General features: G+C 36.1%; 1 protein-coding gene across 6 annotated transcripts in view; it reads right to left on the bottom strand.

Annotated features, from left to right (window-relative positions):
* LOC135471796 (centrosome and spindle pole-associated protein 1-like) overlaps positions 1-21,184 on the bottom strand; it is a 57,191-nt gene that overhangs the window by 24,940 nt on the left and 11,067 nt on the right. For 5 of the 6 annotated variants that reach the window (XM_064751143.1, XM_064751145.1, XM_064751144.1 and 2 more), the window contains exons 7-11: positions 19,743-19,868; positions 18,850-19,371; positions 16,169-16,315; positions 14,936-15,019; positions 6,121-6,162 (exon numbers count right to left, since the gene is read on the bottom strand). In XM_064751143.1, coding sequence (XP_064607213.1) covers positions 6,121-6,162; positions 14,936-15,019; positions 16,169-16,315; positions 18,850-19,371; positions 19,743-19,868 — 921 coding nt within the window. The remainder of the gene's footprint in view (positions 1-6,120; positions 6,163-14,935; positions 15,020-16,168; positions 16,316-18,849; positions 19,372-19,742; positions 19,869-21,184) is intronic. The other variant, XM_064751146.1, reaches the window with a different exon arrangement.

Here is a 21,184-nt window from a genome sequence, read left to right on the forward strand (position 1 = left end):
AAACGGGTAAGCCCTCTGTCATGTGTCTAGATATAGCAACCGGATAGAGTGGATGATCGCAGGGAAACTTGGATAAAACTGAACATTCGATTATCCACTCAAAGTTTGACACATGTCAGTAGACACCTGAAAGTCCTAACATTGTGTAGATGACATTAAAAAAAAAAAGCACAAATGTTTTGTCATCGGTAATATGTCTCTTTAAAGATGCTATAAAACAAAAATCAAATACATGTAAATAAACAAACAATAAAAACTCCAAGATCATGTAAATCTGATGTAATTCTCTTATGTGCATTGTATTATGTGCATTTTACTGTTGTTTTTTACCTTCTTAAATAGGAAATTTTATAACACAATCAATGCTTCTTCTTGAAACGCACTGACCTCAACATTATTACTGTCACCTATAAATAATGCTGGTCTGCCAGCCACCTTGCCGGGGATTGTGGGTTTCCTCCCACCATAATGCTGGCAGCTGTGATATATTTGAAATATTTGGCACGGCATAAAATACTGAACGCAAGAATAAATAGATATAAATAATACTTGTCCTTGTAAACTCTTATCTCACTGGACATGCATTAATTTTGCATAGTAATTTCACCTATGATTATTCCCATAAAATGACAACTGGTGAGTGTACATGTACAAAACAATTAGCAAAATACCAACATGTGGTCATATATAATGATCTAAAGTGTACCTTCAAGCCAATGAAATGTCTATATTTATATATTAGTAAAGACCAAAAAGGTGATCTAATACAGTTAACAGTATGTCATCTCTATAATATGTTACAACTGAAATCCTCACAGGCAAGAGGAATTTGGTAGTTTTCATTAAACCACAACTTCTAGTTCTAGTACAACAAACCTGATTGATTCTACGGGCAAAAAGCCATGGCTGATTCTTGATCTGCCACAGGGCTTTGGTGGCCTTCTGGTGTCTGCGTCCATACTTAGACCTGGGGGTATAAATTGTGGGAGGGGTGTCTAACCCAGGGAGTATCATCCCTCGTTGTGGACTAATCACAGCTCATTAATTCACTTCTCTCAGGCATTAATCTGCTCTGTTTGTTATCATAACAGAGACAGACTGATTCAACAAATATATGTTAAAAAGTTTTCCAGTGGCATATTTAAATGAATGCATCAAAATCCAACCATGCACTGATTTGTCATAGTGTCTAGGACTCCCATAGAACCCCCATGTACACTGTACTATTAAAACTGTTAATACACTCCAATAGAGTTTAACAATCCGTTGAAAGGTTTAACTAGACACATTCAGTTCAAGTTGTTTCCTTCTGCATTACATCACTTCACTTAACAAAGATTAAGCTCCTTTTGTTGAGTTTGTTACAAATGGTTTCAAGAGGGAACTGACACAAGATTCAGGAGATTAACACCAGAATGAATTTCTTCAACACAATGCCACAAATGTTCCGTCCAGTTTTGTGATTACATTTGTACGATTGCTGAATCTTGTTTATCTTCCTTAAATGTCAGAAAAAATCAATGAATAAGATCCACATAGGAGGTCTCCTGAAGCAAGCACAATGTGGCATCCATGAAACAATACAACTGAAACTGTCACATTATCCCACTCACTCAGGTTTCCAGGACAAATTGTTCCATAAACATTGCAGGTAACCAAGTAAAATCTCCTGGATAGCTTAATTTGCTCCATACAGTATATATTTGTAGTGGCACCCTGTACAAGTAGAATTATAGCTAGATGAAAAAGTATTCACTTTAAAAACCATAGAATCAAAGCTCCTTCACAACACTGCCTCAAAATCAAACACACATTCTCATTACAGTGAAATCATAAATTCAGCTGTCCATAGAGCAATGCTGTATCATATCTGCATTGCTGTTTACACACCATAACAAACCCCAAACATGGAAGTAAAGATACAAGTATATACGTCAGCAGTTAGTCCATGTGTGTACAGAGCTATCATGTACACACAATGATAAAGAACAAGTAGAATGGCCGAGTTCAATGTCTGGAAAGCCCTACCTTATAAAGGGAACTTTTAGGAGGTGTGACCTACATGAATGCCCATGGACTTTTGAATAGCATTACTGCACAGTGAACATTCACCATGTACACTCTGGCTGAACTTCTGTCCACTGATATAAATAGCACAACATTGAACTGACAACAAAACCTTATTATTGTCAATTTCTAATTTAAACAAATGTTTAAGCTGTGAACATGTTCTACGATTAGGAAAGCCTTCTGAAGAATATTTTTTGCTTCACAAAACACACTTTCTTTAAATGAAGATTGGCGTTACACATATATAACTAAGCTCTGACAGGTTACTGGAACACATCAAACTTTATGCAGTGCAATTTGACATTTGACAGCTAGCAGTCACTGTAACCTTCCCAGCCGTAATCAATGTGCAAATCTTTTATTCAGAGTTAATAAATGTCAAGATGCCCGAAAATTACTATAGTAATGTAATCAATTTAGGATAAGCACATGATAAATGCTACAAGAATTTTATGCAATGGAGTGTAGTCCTTATACAACCTGATCTGCAACTTGCTATGTTGATGGTACCTATCAAATTTGAATTAAATACAATAAACTGTTTTTAACTTGTGTCCTAAAAACTGTTCAAGTCTCAAACAGGACAATAATTTAATGGGAGAATCAAAGACCAGCTACACAAAAGGTCCTAAACGCAGTAGAACACATCATTTTCTTCTGTGAAGTTGCAGTGCTTGTGTATGTCATGTATGCTTTATGAGCACACATACATCGATAAACTGTGACGAAATAAAGAAAGGATCAAAAGTTTTGAACTGTTTTGTATCAGTTCAGTAACAAACAATCTTCAAAAAAAAAAGTCCAAAACTGGAGGCCATATTTTGGTGTCATAGTACATGTACATGCATGTACATTTGTGTGTGTGTGTATTTTTAAGTATTGTATTTTAAGTCCAGTGTCAGCACCCCACTAAATTTATACACTTCGTCTGTCTGACCATAACAAAATAGTTTTATAGACTTGTTTTTGTTTTTCAGAATGGTTTTTTGCCAAAAAAAAAAAAATGAATACAAGATTTCTTTTTCTGACACAAGCACTTTCAATTCTATATTTTCATTTTGTTCTGTTGGTTTCTGAGGTTCCTCTAGATTTGGTTTAGTGTAGTTTTACAGTAGCTTTAAGAGCTACATCTCTTAGCATGTGTTACAGTTATACAACAGCAGTAAGACCATTAACTCTTAAGGTTTGGGGCGGGGGGGGGGGGGGGGGGGGGTCCCCAAGTAGTTAGAAGCACTTGCCTTCCATAAGATGCGGATTCAAACACATCTGGGATAGGTAATGTGTCTATACCACGATTCGCATTGTTTGTGATAAGAAGCGGCCATCTTGTGGCAGTCTAACATGTGACAAAGTTAGTTAATAACTTGCAAAAGCTAGGCAGTTTTCCCCAGGCAGCACAATTTCCTTCACCCATAAAACTGGCATTAAGCCAAAATCAAATAAGTAAGTAAATCTATGGCTTCCTTTTGGTGCAGTCAAAGACATTTTTATTCTAAAGCATCAGACAAACATCAGCAAACTGTTCACCTTTTTGTGGTTAAGAATTGAAATATTTGTAGGTCATCATCTACATGTAAATTTACATCAGATGTAATCAGCTAGGGATCCTCTATCTTTGGTTCAGTGCAGTTATACGGCAGCCAGTGTAAATCTATTTCTTGATTCCTAAGGGTGTGATCAAGTATAAACATCTACATGTAGTTACATTGTAGAGCATTATCTAAATGCATGTCAGCTGACATTGATGTTGTAAATAATACAGAAAATTCATTCAACGCCATCTACTTGCAAGTCACAACTCCTTTAGTATTGGTTAAGCATAGTTCTACTATAGCCACAGCTTCATGTCAGTAAGCTAGTCTGTTTGAGGTGTTACACAGCTTAATTGGTTAAGGACAATTCTAATGATGTTACCATACTACACTGTAGATACAATAACTTCAGTTCTGGTACTATGTAGATATGAATTAAAGTTCTTTCAGCAGTGGTTTAATATGCAGGATGGTTCTACTTTGGCAGCAACAATTACATCACTAGCTATCACTACAGCTGTTTTAATTCAACACTCACAGTGTATGGCTTCACGTCAGGTTCTTCGCTTTCCTCATCTGACATGTTCATCACTCGTACCACCTCTCGGTATTCTCGATTAAGATCACGTTTACGTTGCTTTCCCTTACATTAACATACAGTAATCCAGACATATAACTTAGCTGTTAAATTCAGTTCATATGCATATGCATGTGGTGCACATTTTAGTATTTCTATTCTGCACACAGACACAACACATGAGTAACATTACTGAATATCTATATCACTAAATTTTTCTCTTTGTCCAGTAAAAAATTTTTATTTTTAGTCATAGCAAAATCCTATGAATTTCAAACTGATTACAAAAACCTATATATATATATATCTACTAATGCATGTCTAGTCATATTATGATTTCTGTATGCAATATCACTGTACTTACTTCGGCAGACCTACTTTGTGCAAGGCCAGGAATGGTACCATAATAATGAGTCTGTCAAATCAATAAGTACATTCATGGAGCATTCCAGAGACAAAAAAAATTAATTAACATTTGTCGTCTAGAGCATGTAGCACAGACCCTATGTAAATGATAAAGCTCAGAACAATGGGAAAAATGTCTGTCACTACATAAGAGAAGACAGCTGCAGGTGTAAAATTTCCCCTTAAAACCACCTGTTAGCTCTGTACAATTACATACGATGCATGTGGTACTTTGTCATTTTTTACCAGATTTGACATTTTAATTTATATAAAATCCACAAGCATGACACTAATATAATGGGGGACTAGGAAAACTCCTTCCAAATTCTATCAAGACGGTCCAACGTTGTGAACCCATTTGCTCTTTCCCTTATTACGTCACAATTATCAGTGTATGTGTGCTCATAAAACATATATGAAATACACACGCACTGCAACATCACAGAAGAAAACGATGCCTTATACTGTCGTTTGGACCGTCCGTGTAACTCCCCGAGTTTCCCATTTCCCGTTGTCACTATACCATGCTAATATCAACAGCACAACTTATGTCTCACGGTAGCAGGTTTATGTGCATGAGAAAACAGTCACTGGACAATGCTTAAAATTAAAGAAATCTTTAAGATATAATTTTTTTTCTGAATTTATTACAACCAAAAAATTTAAATTTTGCTCCTTCGGCTTTCTTGTATACAAGGGATGTTTTTTCCTGTTTTCTTTTATAAAATGCAGTAAAATTAATGAATCACAGTGTTAAAGCCAAGATGCTTTCTCTGACATCCGCAATAACTAAATGTAGGTCAGCACTGCTTTCACCTTAGAAGCTACCCCTAGAAAACTGAAGCATAAAATACAGCAACATTTGAATGCTTAGATCAGCATCAGTTGTGGTTAGATTTATTATTATTTCTTTCAGAATTGAGCATGAATCTAGTTGTACAAAACTCCTATTCTAATTTTGTAAATCGCAATCTCCAGCACGAGCCTTCCAGAGGCTACAACCAGGAACCAGGAATACCCAGGCCATGTAACTGTAGCTGGGCCATTTAAACAGGGTCACTAGAGTTCCTTCTAAATGATACAGAAGGCCTACTGTATCAACAGTTCAAGCGGTGGAAGAAATATTCTTCCAATACGTCCAATTTCCAAGTATTTTCCAAGTACTTCATTGCTGAAGTCCACAACTTGGCTACTGCTAAGATTATTATACAGAAAATACTTTAGCAAGCTAGGGTAAAGGTGACGTCACCTTGCTCTCAATAATGGAGACATGCTGAAGCTGTGTCAAGACGAAGTTTCACTAAACTTTCATTGGGTTGTAAAAAAAATCTAAAAAAATATTTAGAGGCCGGTTTATGATATTATGTCAATGGTAGTCTTTCAGCAGACATAAACATTAGTCAGTTGCTGTCTTTGACTTTAAAACTGCAGGCTTATCTGACATGGGATGCAACAAAGGCAACAGTTTCATCACCCTCAGAATTGTTCGCGAATATACTTCAATTACATATGAACAACAATAAAGTCCTAGCTTACCTGCTGCCTTCTGGACAGTTCTGGGTTTCTTCCTTCATGTTTCTGAAAAGTACAAATAAGTCATATTATTATGGAAAAAAATTATAACAATAAATCCAATTTTTGGCAATTATCATGATAATGATGCAATGTGGTAAACAACATTGCAATATAAAATGTCCTATGAGCAGGTAAAATAGGGACAAACTTGTACTTGAAAAAAACATGTACCATCAAGAAGAATATTTCCATCAAAATTCAGAAATGCTTGCCCCAGGTCTTATACCACAAGTGATGGATAATATTTCAGTTTGTTTATGCTTGACATTAAAGAAATACAGTGAATGGTAAAACTATACTTTTATTCTGTACTTTGGAGATATGAAATATGAACTCAGCCCTGAATAAATATGCCAATGGTCAGTTGCGCTAGTCATTACATGTTTTTAATCAGGTTTATGGTACATGTACATGTATGTCATTGTATATGTATATGTCAGTGAATCCTTGCAAATGTATAAAGTTTCATCAAATATGGCTCAGCAGTAATGGAGGTATAACAATACCATACAACTGTACCTTACACAACAGTGACAATATTCATAAATAAAGCACAATGTGCACTGTAAGGCATGAATACAATATATATCATGATAAAAGTCTAAAATACATGAAGACTGAAGTGCCAAATCCCAAAACTACATTAATTAGCCAGAGCATATTAGGCCTGAATAGTACACCACGGGAGTAAGAAAACATCAAAAATAAAACATCAATTTCCAACAAAAAAAAAAAATTAGCCTGTGCATGCCAGGTTTAATAACCACACACATCATCACTGGTGTATTAGAAAAACATCAAGGTTGAAGCATCAGTTTCAAACACTACATAAATCAGCCTTTAAAACCTGCAGATTGAAACAATAATTCTCAACACTACATAAATGAGCCTGCATGTATGCACGACAGGCTTAAATACCACACATACCATCACAGGGGTAAAAAAAACATCAGGATTAGTACAGTAACTCCCACCACAACAGAAATTATTGCTACCAGAAAACATTTAGGACTGCATGGGCATGATAATATGTAAGACTGATTGGGCACAAAGTATGGTAATTCTTCAACCTTTTCAACCATCTCTGTAACCAATATTTTGAAACATTCTGAGAGAACTATGGGGTGTACTGAAATAATTTGCACAGTTTTATGAAGCTTGCACCTTTAATGACACAAGAAAATCATTTTTAGTTTCATTTTCATAACAACTGTATGCATAAATTCCACTGGAAAAAGTGCCTTTCTGGTTGAAAAGGTTGAAGATAGTAAGCATGATGAACTTAATGTCACATAATTACATGATCATGGAAGACTGGTAACCTCCAATATCAAATAACATAGACAATCGATTCCCCAAAAAATCACACGTTAGATACACAGCAAAACATGGACATGTGCATTAACATCACACTGCAAACAAACATCAAGATGTGCAGAAGGTTAAAATATCCATTCCCAACATGAGCATCACAGACTAAACAATATAAGAACACACCAGTCACCCCAGTCAATAAAAACAACTTACAAGCTCCCAAGTCTGCTTTTTTTGTTTCTAGCCCTCTCTTTTTCTCTCAAAAATTCATTGTACTCTTCATTTCTCTTCTTTGCCTTCTCTTGCTACAAAATACAATTGCAATTCACAACAGAAACATAAAAAGCTCCCTGACCAGATATGCCTGTGGAAAGGAAACAAACGGAGATACATGTACCAAAATTTCTCACCCTCAATAGCTCACCTACATGTGAAAGTATTTATGGAAAACAAAAGTGACCAGTTTTAGACCACGTCTATCCAAAAACTTGGCCCATGTGGCCAGGATTAGCCCAATAATAATCCCATTTCAGGTCAAACACACTGAGTATTTCACTACCTTCTTCAGAATGATGCAAGTCGGCTTTTTCCTGTTTTGAGTATGTGGAAGATATCAACTTGATCACATACCAATATCAGAGGACGCATAACAAAAACGTTGTCAATCCTTAGATAATGACTGCACTTATCTACATGTAGTCAACATGAGATCCATCATTTCATATGAATCCATGACACTTTCCCAAAAATAAATGATCCAAAGAGTTCATTTTCTTGTCATACCATTTAACAAGTACAACATGCTAAATATATACATACTATTATGCTGTATGTATGTAAAAACACATAATGCATACAAAAACATATATTACATGCTTAGACATAAAGCTATCTCCTGCATTTCTTCTTCTACAGCTGTCTCTCTTTGACTGCTTATTTGTACGTGAACACTCACACAAGGCTTGCTGTTTCTGCTAGTTGCAGTACCTGAAAAGTACCCTGTTTTTGGTATCATATATTCAACAGTGCGACATTTGACTTGATGAACACAATATGAATTGGCTATAGCTCAGAATAGATGCAAACATACATCAGATAATCTATAATAATGATATGGGTAAGCAAAACTATAAATGAAGAGCTATAACAATGTGTATGTCCTTTACTGCCATTCATATTCCTCCAACCATTTCTTAAACATAATGTTCCTAAGATGAAAAGTACCACATAAACCACATTTCTAGCAGAAGTTGACTACATTGTACATCTGCTAATTTACCAAATCTTAAAGTCAGAGCATGCACCAATTACAAATATATGTATATGTAAATTATACCTGACTAAGATGAAAACTTGGAACTGGGTAACATCTGACCATGCTGGTGTCCTGCCTACATATAATTGTTCATTATTACAGACAATCTCTGGCAAAACACAAAAGGCCAACTGTGAGACAATTATATTTTGGGGTCAGGTGAAAGCTCAGGCTAGTGTGATACACTGTAGCACACAAACCCTGCTTGACCATTTCACCTTCATAACAGCTTATTTGTTAGAAGTTGGCAAACCCCTGAATGTTTAGACCAAACCATATGGCCTTAATATCAACAAGGTCAATGAAACCTACTAGTATGATACACATGCCAGATTCCAAACACACAATCAGGGACCATCTTTCAGTCTGCCATAATTAAAATAAATTGCCTGATATAATTAGTTTTCTTGGTTTTATTAACAGTGTCACCAAGGATGATTCCTTATAGCAGACAGCCATAATATGTACCTTGTGCTCCATCGGAAATATATCATGCCAAAAACACCGCACAATCTGACTGATTCAAGAAGTGACAGTAAATTAAAATAATCTGAACAGCATAAGGCCATTCCCCTAATACAGAATAGCTGTTTACCACTTAACATGTTAAACATATGATGTCAACAGTGTGGTTGTTATTTGCACTTGAAAGAATTACCCGTAACCACAATACAGTGTAACTGTGCCAGACCTTATAGTCTAGGAATGCTGAGAGCTTTGCACACATTGCATGTTTTGTCATCAGCTACAGTGAACATATACATACAACAAGACGTGTGAACGTATCAAGTATCTTGAAGTGTGTTTATCAAACTGCATTTTGATCCCAATCTTATTAGAAATATAACAAAGACCAGAGTTCTGTTTTACATTTACACGTATCAACTTTACATACTCCCATATTCCAGAAGAGATTAAATCCCTTCATGATTTTTATACTTATTTCTCATTAGTAAATACACAACTTTGGCTACAGGTATAGTCCTCTTTGTTTTTCACAAATAATATGAAAAAATAAATTACTCAAAATTATAAATAGACATTATTCAAAATTATATTAAGAATTTTACTTAGCCTTTTACACAGTGAAAATTTTTGCCAAACACGCTCATATGAAAGTTGGGGCCCCAAATTTTAAACTTAGAGCTCCAATTTTAAACTTTGAATCCCTACTCCTAAACCTGGAATTCAAATGTTTTAAAATTTTTGTCAGTTTTACGATCCATACTCTTTTAGACTCCATTTCTTGGGACACCAATTAACTGAATGGTTGAAATCTCTTGCATACTGTAAAATACAGGGTCCAGGAGCTTCACCTACTGGGCCAACCACTTTTAATCTTTCAAAAATTTTAAATGGCTCTGTACTTTTTAACCTTGTTCTGGTGCTTCAGCTTTGAATGACTACTCAAGGATACATATATGACTATGGCAATTTAAGGTTGCAAAAACTCCCTAATGTGCTCAGGTGAACTTTCAAAACTTTCATTCTCAGCATGTCCCTTTATACTCTCCAGACCTTATCTCTCTGTGCTCCAATATGACAGAAATCGGACCAACAGCACTACAGAGACGCAGAGCAACAGATTAAGAAAAAATGTAATACATTTCTTTGAAACGCACTTTGCTAACGAAAGGTTTGTATGGCAGAAAGACAAAGTCCAGCCAATAAAACAATACGGTGTATCACTAATAGCTTAAGCACGATAGGAGCAGCCACAAGAACTATGGCAACCTCCTTTTTGCCAGCTTTCACACCTGCCTGTAGGCTCAGCTCGCACAGCAGCTGTGTCACTTCATGCTGTGCTCTGAAGCCTGAGATTAAGACATAAAATGGGTACTTGAACAAAATTTATGTTCGCATTTCTATTAGTTACCAATGAGTTTGTTCCGTTTTTAAATGGTGGCCAGAAATGATATGAGCAAAAATAATTAACTGTATTCCCCACTCCCTATGCTATTTTTGTCTTTCAAAGTTCTAATGTAACTCAGTTGTCGTCCAAAATATTCAATGTACAGCTGTTTTACTTGTATGATTTTCAGCATTCTAATTAAGATGTGCACATGTAGGGATAATTCTGGAATAATTTCATACATGGCCTCCGGAAAGACATGAAGAGGGTAACTGGAGATTTGTCCCCAGGCCAATGTTTTACATGGCTTCTTCGTGCATAATCTCAGCAGAGTTTCACGACGTTACTCAGGCCTCCACAGCGGATAGGCAATGCATCTGTAGTGTTTCTTTCTTTTAGTGGAACTGATTAACATGTTACTTTTATAAATGCACTTCACAGACGAAAATGACAAATATTATGTGCACGTAATACTTACTGTGAAAATAAAAGCTTTGTGGTCTCCTTTAAGAATTAATGAAATGTGATGTTTTTTACCGTATATATTTTTCTTTTTCAATGTTTATATTGTTAACTAATATGATGAACATTTATATCTCTGTTACAGCCATTTAACAGTTCAGTTTCATGAATCTCTCAACGATGAATGACAACTGACTGAAAGGCAATGTAACCATCTATGATATGTTAATCTGCATATGGATGGATGAGGCTACTATGAAGATGTATGAGAACAACTCCTTCCTTAAAACTGATTTATAGTGAGAGCTTGAATTTACATATCCACACTTTTTCCTTGATAATTATTAGTAAGTTTTTGATACCATTTGCTCATTAAGAATGTTGTTTCTACCTGCCCAGCTGGAGAAGTATTACTTTCAAAAACTAGTATTTATTGTGAGCATCACAGTAAACTTACACCACGTACAGAGTAAGGTTTGGAGTCCACAAAGCTGTCTTGTTTGTGGGGATTTCCTCTCTTCCGCATTATGTACCTCTGTTTGAGGAACTCCTTGAATAATTTCATTTCCCAGCTGGCCCAAGGCTGTCAGCAGATAGTAAAAGTATCTTTCATAGACCACAAGAGGTTGTTTAAAATATAATTAATGATCAAATAATTCTTCACAATCAGTCTTAGGCTTTAATTAAAAAAACTTCAATTTAATTTTTAAAGTCTGTGTACATATTTGTAATCACCAATAATACTGACGAGAAATAAAAAAAGACTTTCTGAAATTTGCTTGATGATGAAGATGCCATCTGGCATGACTAATTTAAGTCTGTTTGATTTTGATTTTAATGTTGTTTGTATTTAACTAGTTTTCTACAAGTAAGCATGATAACATATTGATGCAAGATGTTAATGAAGCTTGTTTCCACAGGGATGTAATCACATACAAGAATACACTATGTTAGATGTCCTACATCAGCAATTCTATGAATCATCAGTTCTTGGGTCTAATTCAGGCAGAAAATTGTTGATTTGTAACTCTACAAAAAATAGATGACTATGTCAGTAATGGAAAGTTGAATGAAAATGTGGAAACGTGAAATTTAAGCAGATATATGAAATAGAGATTCATACAGAGTACATATCCATGTATATATAACAAATCAATTTAAATGTAGGTATACATGTATTACTTGCAAGGTGACCACAATTGTGAGAGAACCCAATCCAGAAAAAGTAATAAAATTAAATCCTGATTGTTATTAATATGGCTGTATTAGACGATTATATTCTAATTTCTAGCTTATTTGAGCTATACAGATTGATACAGTTTTCACAGCAGTTTATTTGTCAATACCTCAATAAACCTAAAAATATTACAGTCAATCTTTATAATCAGCCAAGTTAAGGAATAAAAGAATGCTTTTATACTGTCATTCCAAAATGTGAGAAATGTTAGTCGATTGTTTTGAAGAAGGGAATGCCACTGGGCTCCAGAATACACATTTTACAATGAGATTCTTTGGCCCAATGAAAGTTCTACCGTTAGTTTACATCTGCCTGTTGTTTCAAAAAAATTTGTGAACAACATTTCATTTAGATGGTGAAATGTGAGAAAACTTCAGGTGCAGAAGATGCATAATTAGTGGAATTTATTTAGCAAGATTCATTTTCGAGGCCACAAGATATTGAAAAGGGTTTGCGCCGTAAACAATGGACGCTGCTGTTTTGTTGCACATAAAGGACATGCAGGAGTGCATACACGGGTGATTTTGTCATGCCAGTTGCAAAACGCATGTAGTTGTAACATATGTAGGATATCTCAGTGTTTTAAACAAACTGGTTATCTAAAGCCCCGTCCAGACTATCCAACATCGTTCAACTTTTGTTGACTCAACAGCAAGTTGAATGCTGTTGAGGTAAGTTGAGTGTTCCGTCCACACAATACATCAGATAGGTCAACATTGTCCAACTCTGTCATCATGTGTTTGAACCGTGTTTTTTAAACAAACTTTTGATAAATTGGAGGCAAATTTCCATCTTTCTCTCCAATGCATGAGGCACAGTGATTTTCCTTTGCCCCTTGTAATCTTTAGAGAGAGTGTTGTACAGGCAAGGGTATTTTTTCATACTCCTATATCAATGAAACTGTCTCATCGGGAGACCAGTCTTTCTCTTTTGCCTTTGATTTTTTTTTTTTTTTTTGATTGGTGTATTACTCAAGAATATTTCACTTATACGACGGCGGCCAGCATTATGGTGGGTGGAAACCGGGCAGAGCCCGGGGGAAACCAACGACCATCCGCAGGTTGCTGGCAGACCTCCCACGTACGGCCGAAGAGGAAGGCAGCATGACCTGGTCTTGAACTCACAGCGACCGCATTGGTGAGAGGCTTCTGGGTCATTACGCTGCGCTAGCGCACTGAGCCACGGAGGCCCGTTTTGCCTTTGATACTGCCATTTTGCCCAGGTCATGTGCAATGAGACGGTCACGTTATTTCTACACATATGGAAGTGATTTTGATCAAACTGGCTAGTTTTAGCGATCACAAACCTTCAGCTATGCACATACCACATGCACCAACTGACTATAGGCAGGACTGTCAGTGCTGTCAAAGCTTATACTGAGGTTGGCCCTGTACTGTCTTAACAGTCTTAATTTCTTCCACAAAACCTGTACTGATGCTGCTGTCTATTAATGTGAATATAATACTGATATATTTATAGTGTTCTGTTTGTAATTTTACATGATGTTCCTGCAATCTCTTTCAGTTCTATTCCTATGATATTAAGGCCTATGATAAACTACAGCTTGAAGATGACTACTTTAAACTTTCAAAAATTTATGACACATGTCATTCACTGAGCGCTTCAGATAACATGTTCATCAAATGATAAAAGGTACTGCCTGTCTTCGATCCCCCACAGTTACATGATGTAATTCATGAACCTTTTCGCAAATGAAGGAGCAGGTACTTGACAATTCCCCTGGCCTAAAGTTGTAGCCAAACCAGTGACACCTAGTTACAAGACAGCAAATTTTATGTCTTCATTGTTCACTCTCCAGTTGATTGCAGCAATACCTATGTCTTACACAAGGCCCTCTTTCAAGTCCAATACAAACATGTATCTACACATGGACTTGCTACACATCCAAAAGTACTACAAGATGGTGGGAATATTTGGCAAGCATTACTTTCATTTCACACCATTTATTTCTTTTTTGCCTCTCATCTTCCAACTTTGTCAAAATGAGAACCCACATTGAAATAATCAGAAAGTATGCTCCTCCATCAACAAGCAGGCTCTTTATACCAACTACATGTAATTAAATAGAAAAATATACATAGAAACTTCACCATTATTACACTACAAGTTTTAGAGATAATTAAAGAATAAGATGCTACCATACAACTGTTAAGTGTCTCCTATTTAGTGCAACATACAATATCTAAGTCTTATTAAAGAAAAATAATCAGCATATTCTATCAAATTATCAATACACATCACTTAATTACATCTACAAAACTAATCCTCTCCATTTTTTTTTTCATATATGATAATCTGCGATATAAAAGCACAAATTAAAGACACTCACCATCTGATGACATTCAGACATAAATGCATGAAATCTGATACTAATCTAACCTGAGAAGTTTCACACAATTTTCTCTAATAATATATCTATTTTGAAACATTAGTTGCCACTACAAATAGCTGCTACAAAACCGTTGCTGTATATTGAACTTAGTTTTCTTTAATTGGAACATTTTTAGAATTTTTTAAAAAATTCACAAGTGTACAAAAAGGTCAAATTTACATTAATACATCTGCACTAGTGTACCTGATCATTTAATCTGTCATCCAGGCCTGGGACACCCAGAGTCTCTCCACCCCTCCCTGGTATCTTCTCACCTCGAGCAGCTTTCTGTGAAAAACAAGTGCAAATGTGGGTAGGCAGATTTATACATGGGTACTTCATATCATACTTTGCTGAACCTCTGTTTTATGTGATGCACGAGTATTTCACATTTATATGAGTGGAACTGTTGCACAAAGACCCCAAGGGAGACAATAGCACTTCCCTGTCACTCACCTTGCTAAGTTCTAGCACCTGATAATCCTTATGATTGACATGAACAAAGGACTCAGACAGATTCAAATATTCAGCCATATTGGTCAACAGCTTGAATATCGCACAGCATTTATATTTAATTGGTGTTCAAGGCCATACACCAACATTTAACAGATACAATGGTATATAGCACCATTTGAACCAGTGCGAGCTGAATTTGCATCTCTCTAGCACAGTTATAAAAGTCCAACACGAAGTGAAACTTTCATCCACTTTTTAGAGGGGATTACTCAAATTGAGCAGTTTGTTCTTCTGTGAGGCCTTCAACAATAATAACACAAGAATAAGAAGTAACAGTATACTCAAAAATGTATTAGAAATACATGAACAGAATCAAAAGATGTCGGATCTATTTTTTTTTTTTACATATGGCTAGGTGAGAAAGTGTTACAAATATGAAGCCGTTTTAAAAATAACAAGATCCCAGTTCTCTGTCAAAGTGGCCTTAATTTTTGATAGGACATAAAATAATTTATCCCTTCCTTCCCCTAAGAGGAATTGATTACACAGAATAAAGACTCTTCTACAAAATCTGTGCGTTCTAGATGATTACAAAAAATGTATATTCAGTGCAGCACAGATGCGAAAATAAATACTGAAAGGAAATCCTAGCCATCACCTCAAGAACATGAACATTGGGATGGCAATGGCCAAGTTTGAAAGCCATATCGCAGCACAAAACAGTAATAAAGATTAATCAGTTAAGACAGCCAGTGTAAACAACTTTCAATCATGGAGCAAAAAAAAGCCATCTCAACCACTTTCTCAACAGTTGCAAGTTTGAAAGTCATGAATTCAATTGTTTTTTAGACATCGCTGTTACAATGCAGATGGAACAGACAGAAATTCAGCATAATTTCCATGTCCCCCAAACAGAATTTTAATTGTGTGGAATACCATACTTTTACCATACAGTCCTTGACTGACTCATACTGGTCATACCTGCTGTAAGAGTTGGTTGTACTCTTTCTTTCTTTCTTCATCAAGTTTTTTCTTCTCTCGGTCATGACCTCCTAGTTTACTCAAGAAAGTGTCTGGGGTGGCAGGTTTAGGAGGCAAATTCTCCTTCCTAGAGCTCTGAAAGTTTTTCTGTAAAGTTGGAGCATATCTTATTTTAGCCTGATAAACTACAGACGATGAAGCATAGGTATAAAGATACTGTATATGTACCAAATGAGCATATCACTCTGAAGTTTACCACCCAAAATATTCCTGTACAATAAATTCATTTATTTATTTGACTTATTTGATTGGTGTTTTACGCCATACTCAAGAATATTTGACGACGGCAGCCAGCATTATGGTGTTTGGAAACCAGGCACAGCCAGGGGGAAACCCATGACCATCCACAGGTTGCTGGCAGACCTTCCCACTTATGGCCTGAGAGAAAGCCAGTATGAGCTAGACTTGAACTCACAGCGACCGCATTGGTGAGAGGCTCCTGGGTCATTACGCTGCACTCATGCGCTAACCGACTGAGCCACGGAGGCCCCCTCCTGTACAATAAAGGTACACCTTACATGTATATATAACAGTATTATAAGTGAAGCTATGAATATAATGTGAAACTACAATATGAGGATCCATAACAAAATACATGTATGTCCCCTTGTATACCTTAACTGAAACATAATTTTTTCATAATTGTTTAATGCTTGTACATACAACTTTAAACACATAAAGGAACCTGACATCAAAATACTATTTTGATATACTGTATCACATCTTTCATCACCTAAAACTTCTACTTCCTGCTGATTACAAAGAATGGAAAAATGTAAGATTCAGAACCAAAAGTAATATTTCATAACTATTTGCCTCTAAGAATGTACTTTATGGGTGAAATCCAAATAGGTCATTGAGAATTATCAAATTTAACCTGATTTCTAGTTAAGTGGTAATATAAGATATTTAGTTCCCGATTAACTAGTCAAGACAACAATAACTAAAAAATGTACATGGCTTCTCTTTTATAAAGATTCCATTCCTTCATTGTTTACGATAATGAATGTCAAAACAGTCAAAACAGTTCTGTAAGAGCATAGAAAATACATGTAGTTTCTTTGAGATGATTTGTATATTTGTTATAGAGAATAAATTATCCATGATATCTATGGAACCTGCAATATCTCCTCTGCACAGAAAATACAAGTACATCTACAATGACAATGAAAAGGAATAAATCCAATGGAAATGAAGGAGAGAGCAACATATAAACACTGAAGAAGCAGAAAAAAGAGAAATAAACAATAACACCGTGAAGAGTGAACGAGTGCTGTGGAAAGGCAAACCAAAATCAAATTAAGATGCAAGAGACTTATTTAAACCAAAGGTTCTTGTATCAAATCAGTGGATCACCTGTATGTGCTTATGCAATGCTATATACCACATGCAATATATAAAGGAAAGGTTGGAAATGCCATCCCCTCTGACCCCACCTCAACTACCCCGCATGGACTTGAAATAAGCATTTTGATGCCAAGTTTGAAACACATATCCTATCACATAATGTTACAACAATCCGCCGTATTCAGAAATGGTAACCCATGAAGAAGAACATACCATTCCACATATGGCATTTCCTAACCTACTTGCCTACGTGTTAAAGCCGTCACAAATACAGCTGTCAATATAGGTGCATATTGGGATAGTAATTGCTTTGATTAAAAAAAAGAGAAAAAGGCCAAAATGCGTCGTTCACAAGAAAAATATTCACTGACTGGACACATTATTAGCAGGTGTTAATCAGTAGAGGAGATGCGTGTCACAATTATCAGCAGAATGATTTATTTCGAAACTATTCAGCGTATTTGAGGTGGGGTTAGGCAGGCCCACTTTACCAACATTTCCTTTTTCTAAGGCCTAGGGTATTAGGGTATAACATGATGTAAGCACATACAGGAGATCTACTGTTTTGATATATGGGTCTGTGAATCGAACTGAAGAATGATTTAAAGTATTTTGCCAAAAGTGGTCAGACTCCTGAACACATGATGCAACTGATTAGTTATTAAAGGAGAAGAAAATTTAAATATCAGTCAAGTACCACTGAAAAGAGTATGCAATTCCCCGCTTGTGCATGCCATATAAAAAATTCTAATATGTACCTCAAGTTGATAAATTATAAATAAAGTCAGTGCCAAAATCCGCAGTGTATTAGGAGGAGAATTGCCCTCAGAAACCGCCGAAGTGCAGTTCGTACATTTCTGGTAGAACCGTTCTTCCCAGAAGGTAGCGAACAGTACAGTTCGTTTTCCACTTGACGATCGGGAAACCGGAATTCTGGAGGTAGGTTCCGAGTTTACATGAACAAGCCGGCAGTTTTAACGTCTCTCATCGGCTGAGAGGCAACTCACCCCCAGCATAAATTACATGGTGTTAAAAACGGAGGATGCCATGGACTCAGCAATTTATGCCAGCTTTGCCGTTTTCAGGCTTTACGTATATGGCGAGGAAAAACGCAAAATAATGCAGCAGGCACCAACAGATTGAAAAAAAATGTGCTCTTTCCAGCCTATAGTGCCATTTTTTTAAAGTTTTCTTCTCTTTTGAGGAAGAGTCTGTTATCCAAAGGTTAGTTTGTTAACACTACATGGATTGGGGCACGAAGTTATTAAAACTACCTGACTTGGGTGTATAGATTTTTCTCCTGTCTGTCTATACTCGTACGAGCCATGATCAAATCTATCTGCAGGATCAGAAGTTTTTCTGTGAATGTCTCCAGTTAGATGAACTGATCTTGGACTGCGTTCATCTTTGATATGGATAAGACGGTCATGTAATGGTGATTCGTCATATGGATCATACACTCGTTTTGGTTCATGCTGTTTTTGACGAACAGTCCTTTGATAATAGTGTTCATCTCTGAGGTGATCAAGCCTATCCTGCAAAGGTGATCTCTGGTGATCAGGATCCCTTACTCTGCTGAGATCATGATGATGCTGATGAACAGATCTCTGATCCTCCTGATTTCTAATGTGATTAAGTCTTTCATGACTGGCTGAATGTTCATAATCACTATAAGGATAGGGTTGGTGCTGAATAGGTTTCTGTTGTAGTTCCTCGTCTGTTGCGTTTCTATTAAAATGCACATGTTTGCCACCTGTCTTAGGCTCCAGAATCTGCCTATGGGTACCTGGGGGGTTCTGGGAAAGTGAGCAATAACCAATTTCTAGACATGATTATATGACAGCAGAATTATGCCTCTTTACAAACACAGCCCACTTTTCCTTACTTGTGAGTATACATTAAGGTTATGAAATAGATCCTATTTCTAAAAAAGGACAAAAACAACAGTCCCATATTGCTATTGAGCATTTACCTCTCTCTACAAAAGGACATGAGACTACTGTCAAATACTTTAACATAGAGAGTATTCCCCCCTTTTGCATCAATTGGATAAAACATAACTGAAATGGCTATGGAGAGACATCTAGTTCAAGGACACAGGAGGAGCTAAATTTATACAGTTACACTTGAAATTCACACACAAAACAATACTGATGACTGCAATAACCTTTTGGAGAAATTCATTATATTCCTTGATCCTTTCATCCTCCAGCTTCTTCTTTTGTTCTGCATACTGGCCCACAGGGAGACCACCCTCATCAGCTATCTTCGGTGGTCTAACAGGTTTAGGGGACTATAAGGCGATGATGGATAAAAACCATGTTAATGTATTACAAGAAATAAGCCTGATACACTTTAATTCTTCAACCATTTTATTGGTGCGTTATTCCTTTAGGGATTTTTGGAATGCAAAAAATTGTGCGAGTTGTATGATAGTTGGATCTCCTGCCATTTTAGCTGAGAAATCCCTCATGTAGGGAGGACAATGTTCTGGAACATGGTCAAATTTTGATCAAGTACATATAGATGGTAGAAGAATTAGAAGGTTGCAAAAGCAAAATGATAATGTATCTACATTTATTGAGATACTTTAAGTAGTAATGAGATACTTTGTATACAATTTTGGTATTACTGCCATCATTAAAGTCAAGCCTACTGATTAGTGGAAAATAATGAATCCAGGTTGGGCCATATGCATATGTACCATTCCACTTTCAAATGTCACAAGTGAATCCTTCTCTTCCAACAACACTGGAAAATTCTACCAGGGACACAGCCACCACTTCCCACATTTCACACTGCCCTTGCTTTGCAAATGTTGGGTTCACAGCTAAAAAGTAACCTTGATGTACTATGTTGTATGTATCATCTAGACTTCAAAGCAAAACATTGTAGTGTAGCAGGATAAAAAATAGAGGCATGAACTCTACATCTGCATGACTGGCAAAATGCACTGAACTAGACAATAAGCGGGTTATAATAATTAAGGTGACAAGATATTGAAAGAAATGGGCAAAACAAACTGTCCTCTGAAATATGCATAAAAGTATCAAGAAATATATGAAAAAAACTCCTAATCATAACTTTTCATGATACTTAATACTCTTTCATCACATCTGCATGTAATATCTTACAACCTGCGGATGGTCATGGGTTTCCCCTGGCTCTGTCCGGTTTCCTCCAGCCATAATGCTGGCCAAGGCCATATAATTAAAATATTCTTGAGTACGGAGTAAAACACCAATCAAATAAATAAACAAATAAGTAATATCTTACTTTATCTCTCCATATAAGTTTATACTATATGTTAACTCCATTGCAAAAGCTGGTCATAAACTATGTAAACTTAAATGATTCGGTGTTTATATGTATTTATTTATCTAGTATTTCATGATTTTTCATTCCTACGACAGTGGTCAGTATTATGAGGGAAGGGTACTAGTGTGTTTGAAGTAAACCACCACCCCTTTCCAGATGATAAATCCCTTAACATTATATAGCTGCAGCCAAACCTGCAAATGCTGAATTTGACTCTATGACAGCAATGCAGCCATAAACGTGATTCAACAAGGAACCTATCACACAACTTTTAGAAGAAGTACTGTTTTC

Source organism: Liolophura sinensis, chromosome 7 (assembly GCF_032854445.1).
Source record: "Liolophura sinensis isolate JHLJ2023 chromosome 7, CUHK_Ljap_v2, whole genome shotgun sequence".
Lineage (NCBI taxonomy): Eukaryota > Metazoa > Mollusca > Polyplacophora > Chitonida > Chitonidae > Liolophura > Liolophura sinensis.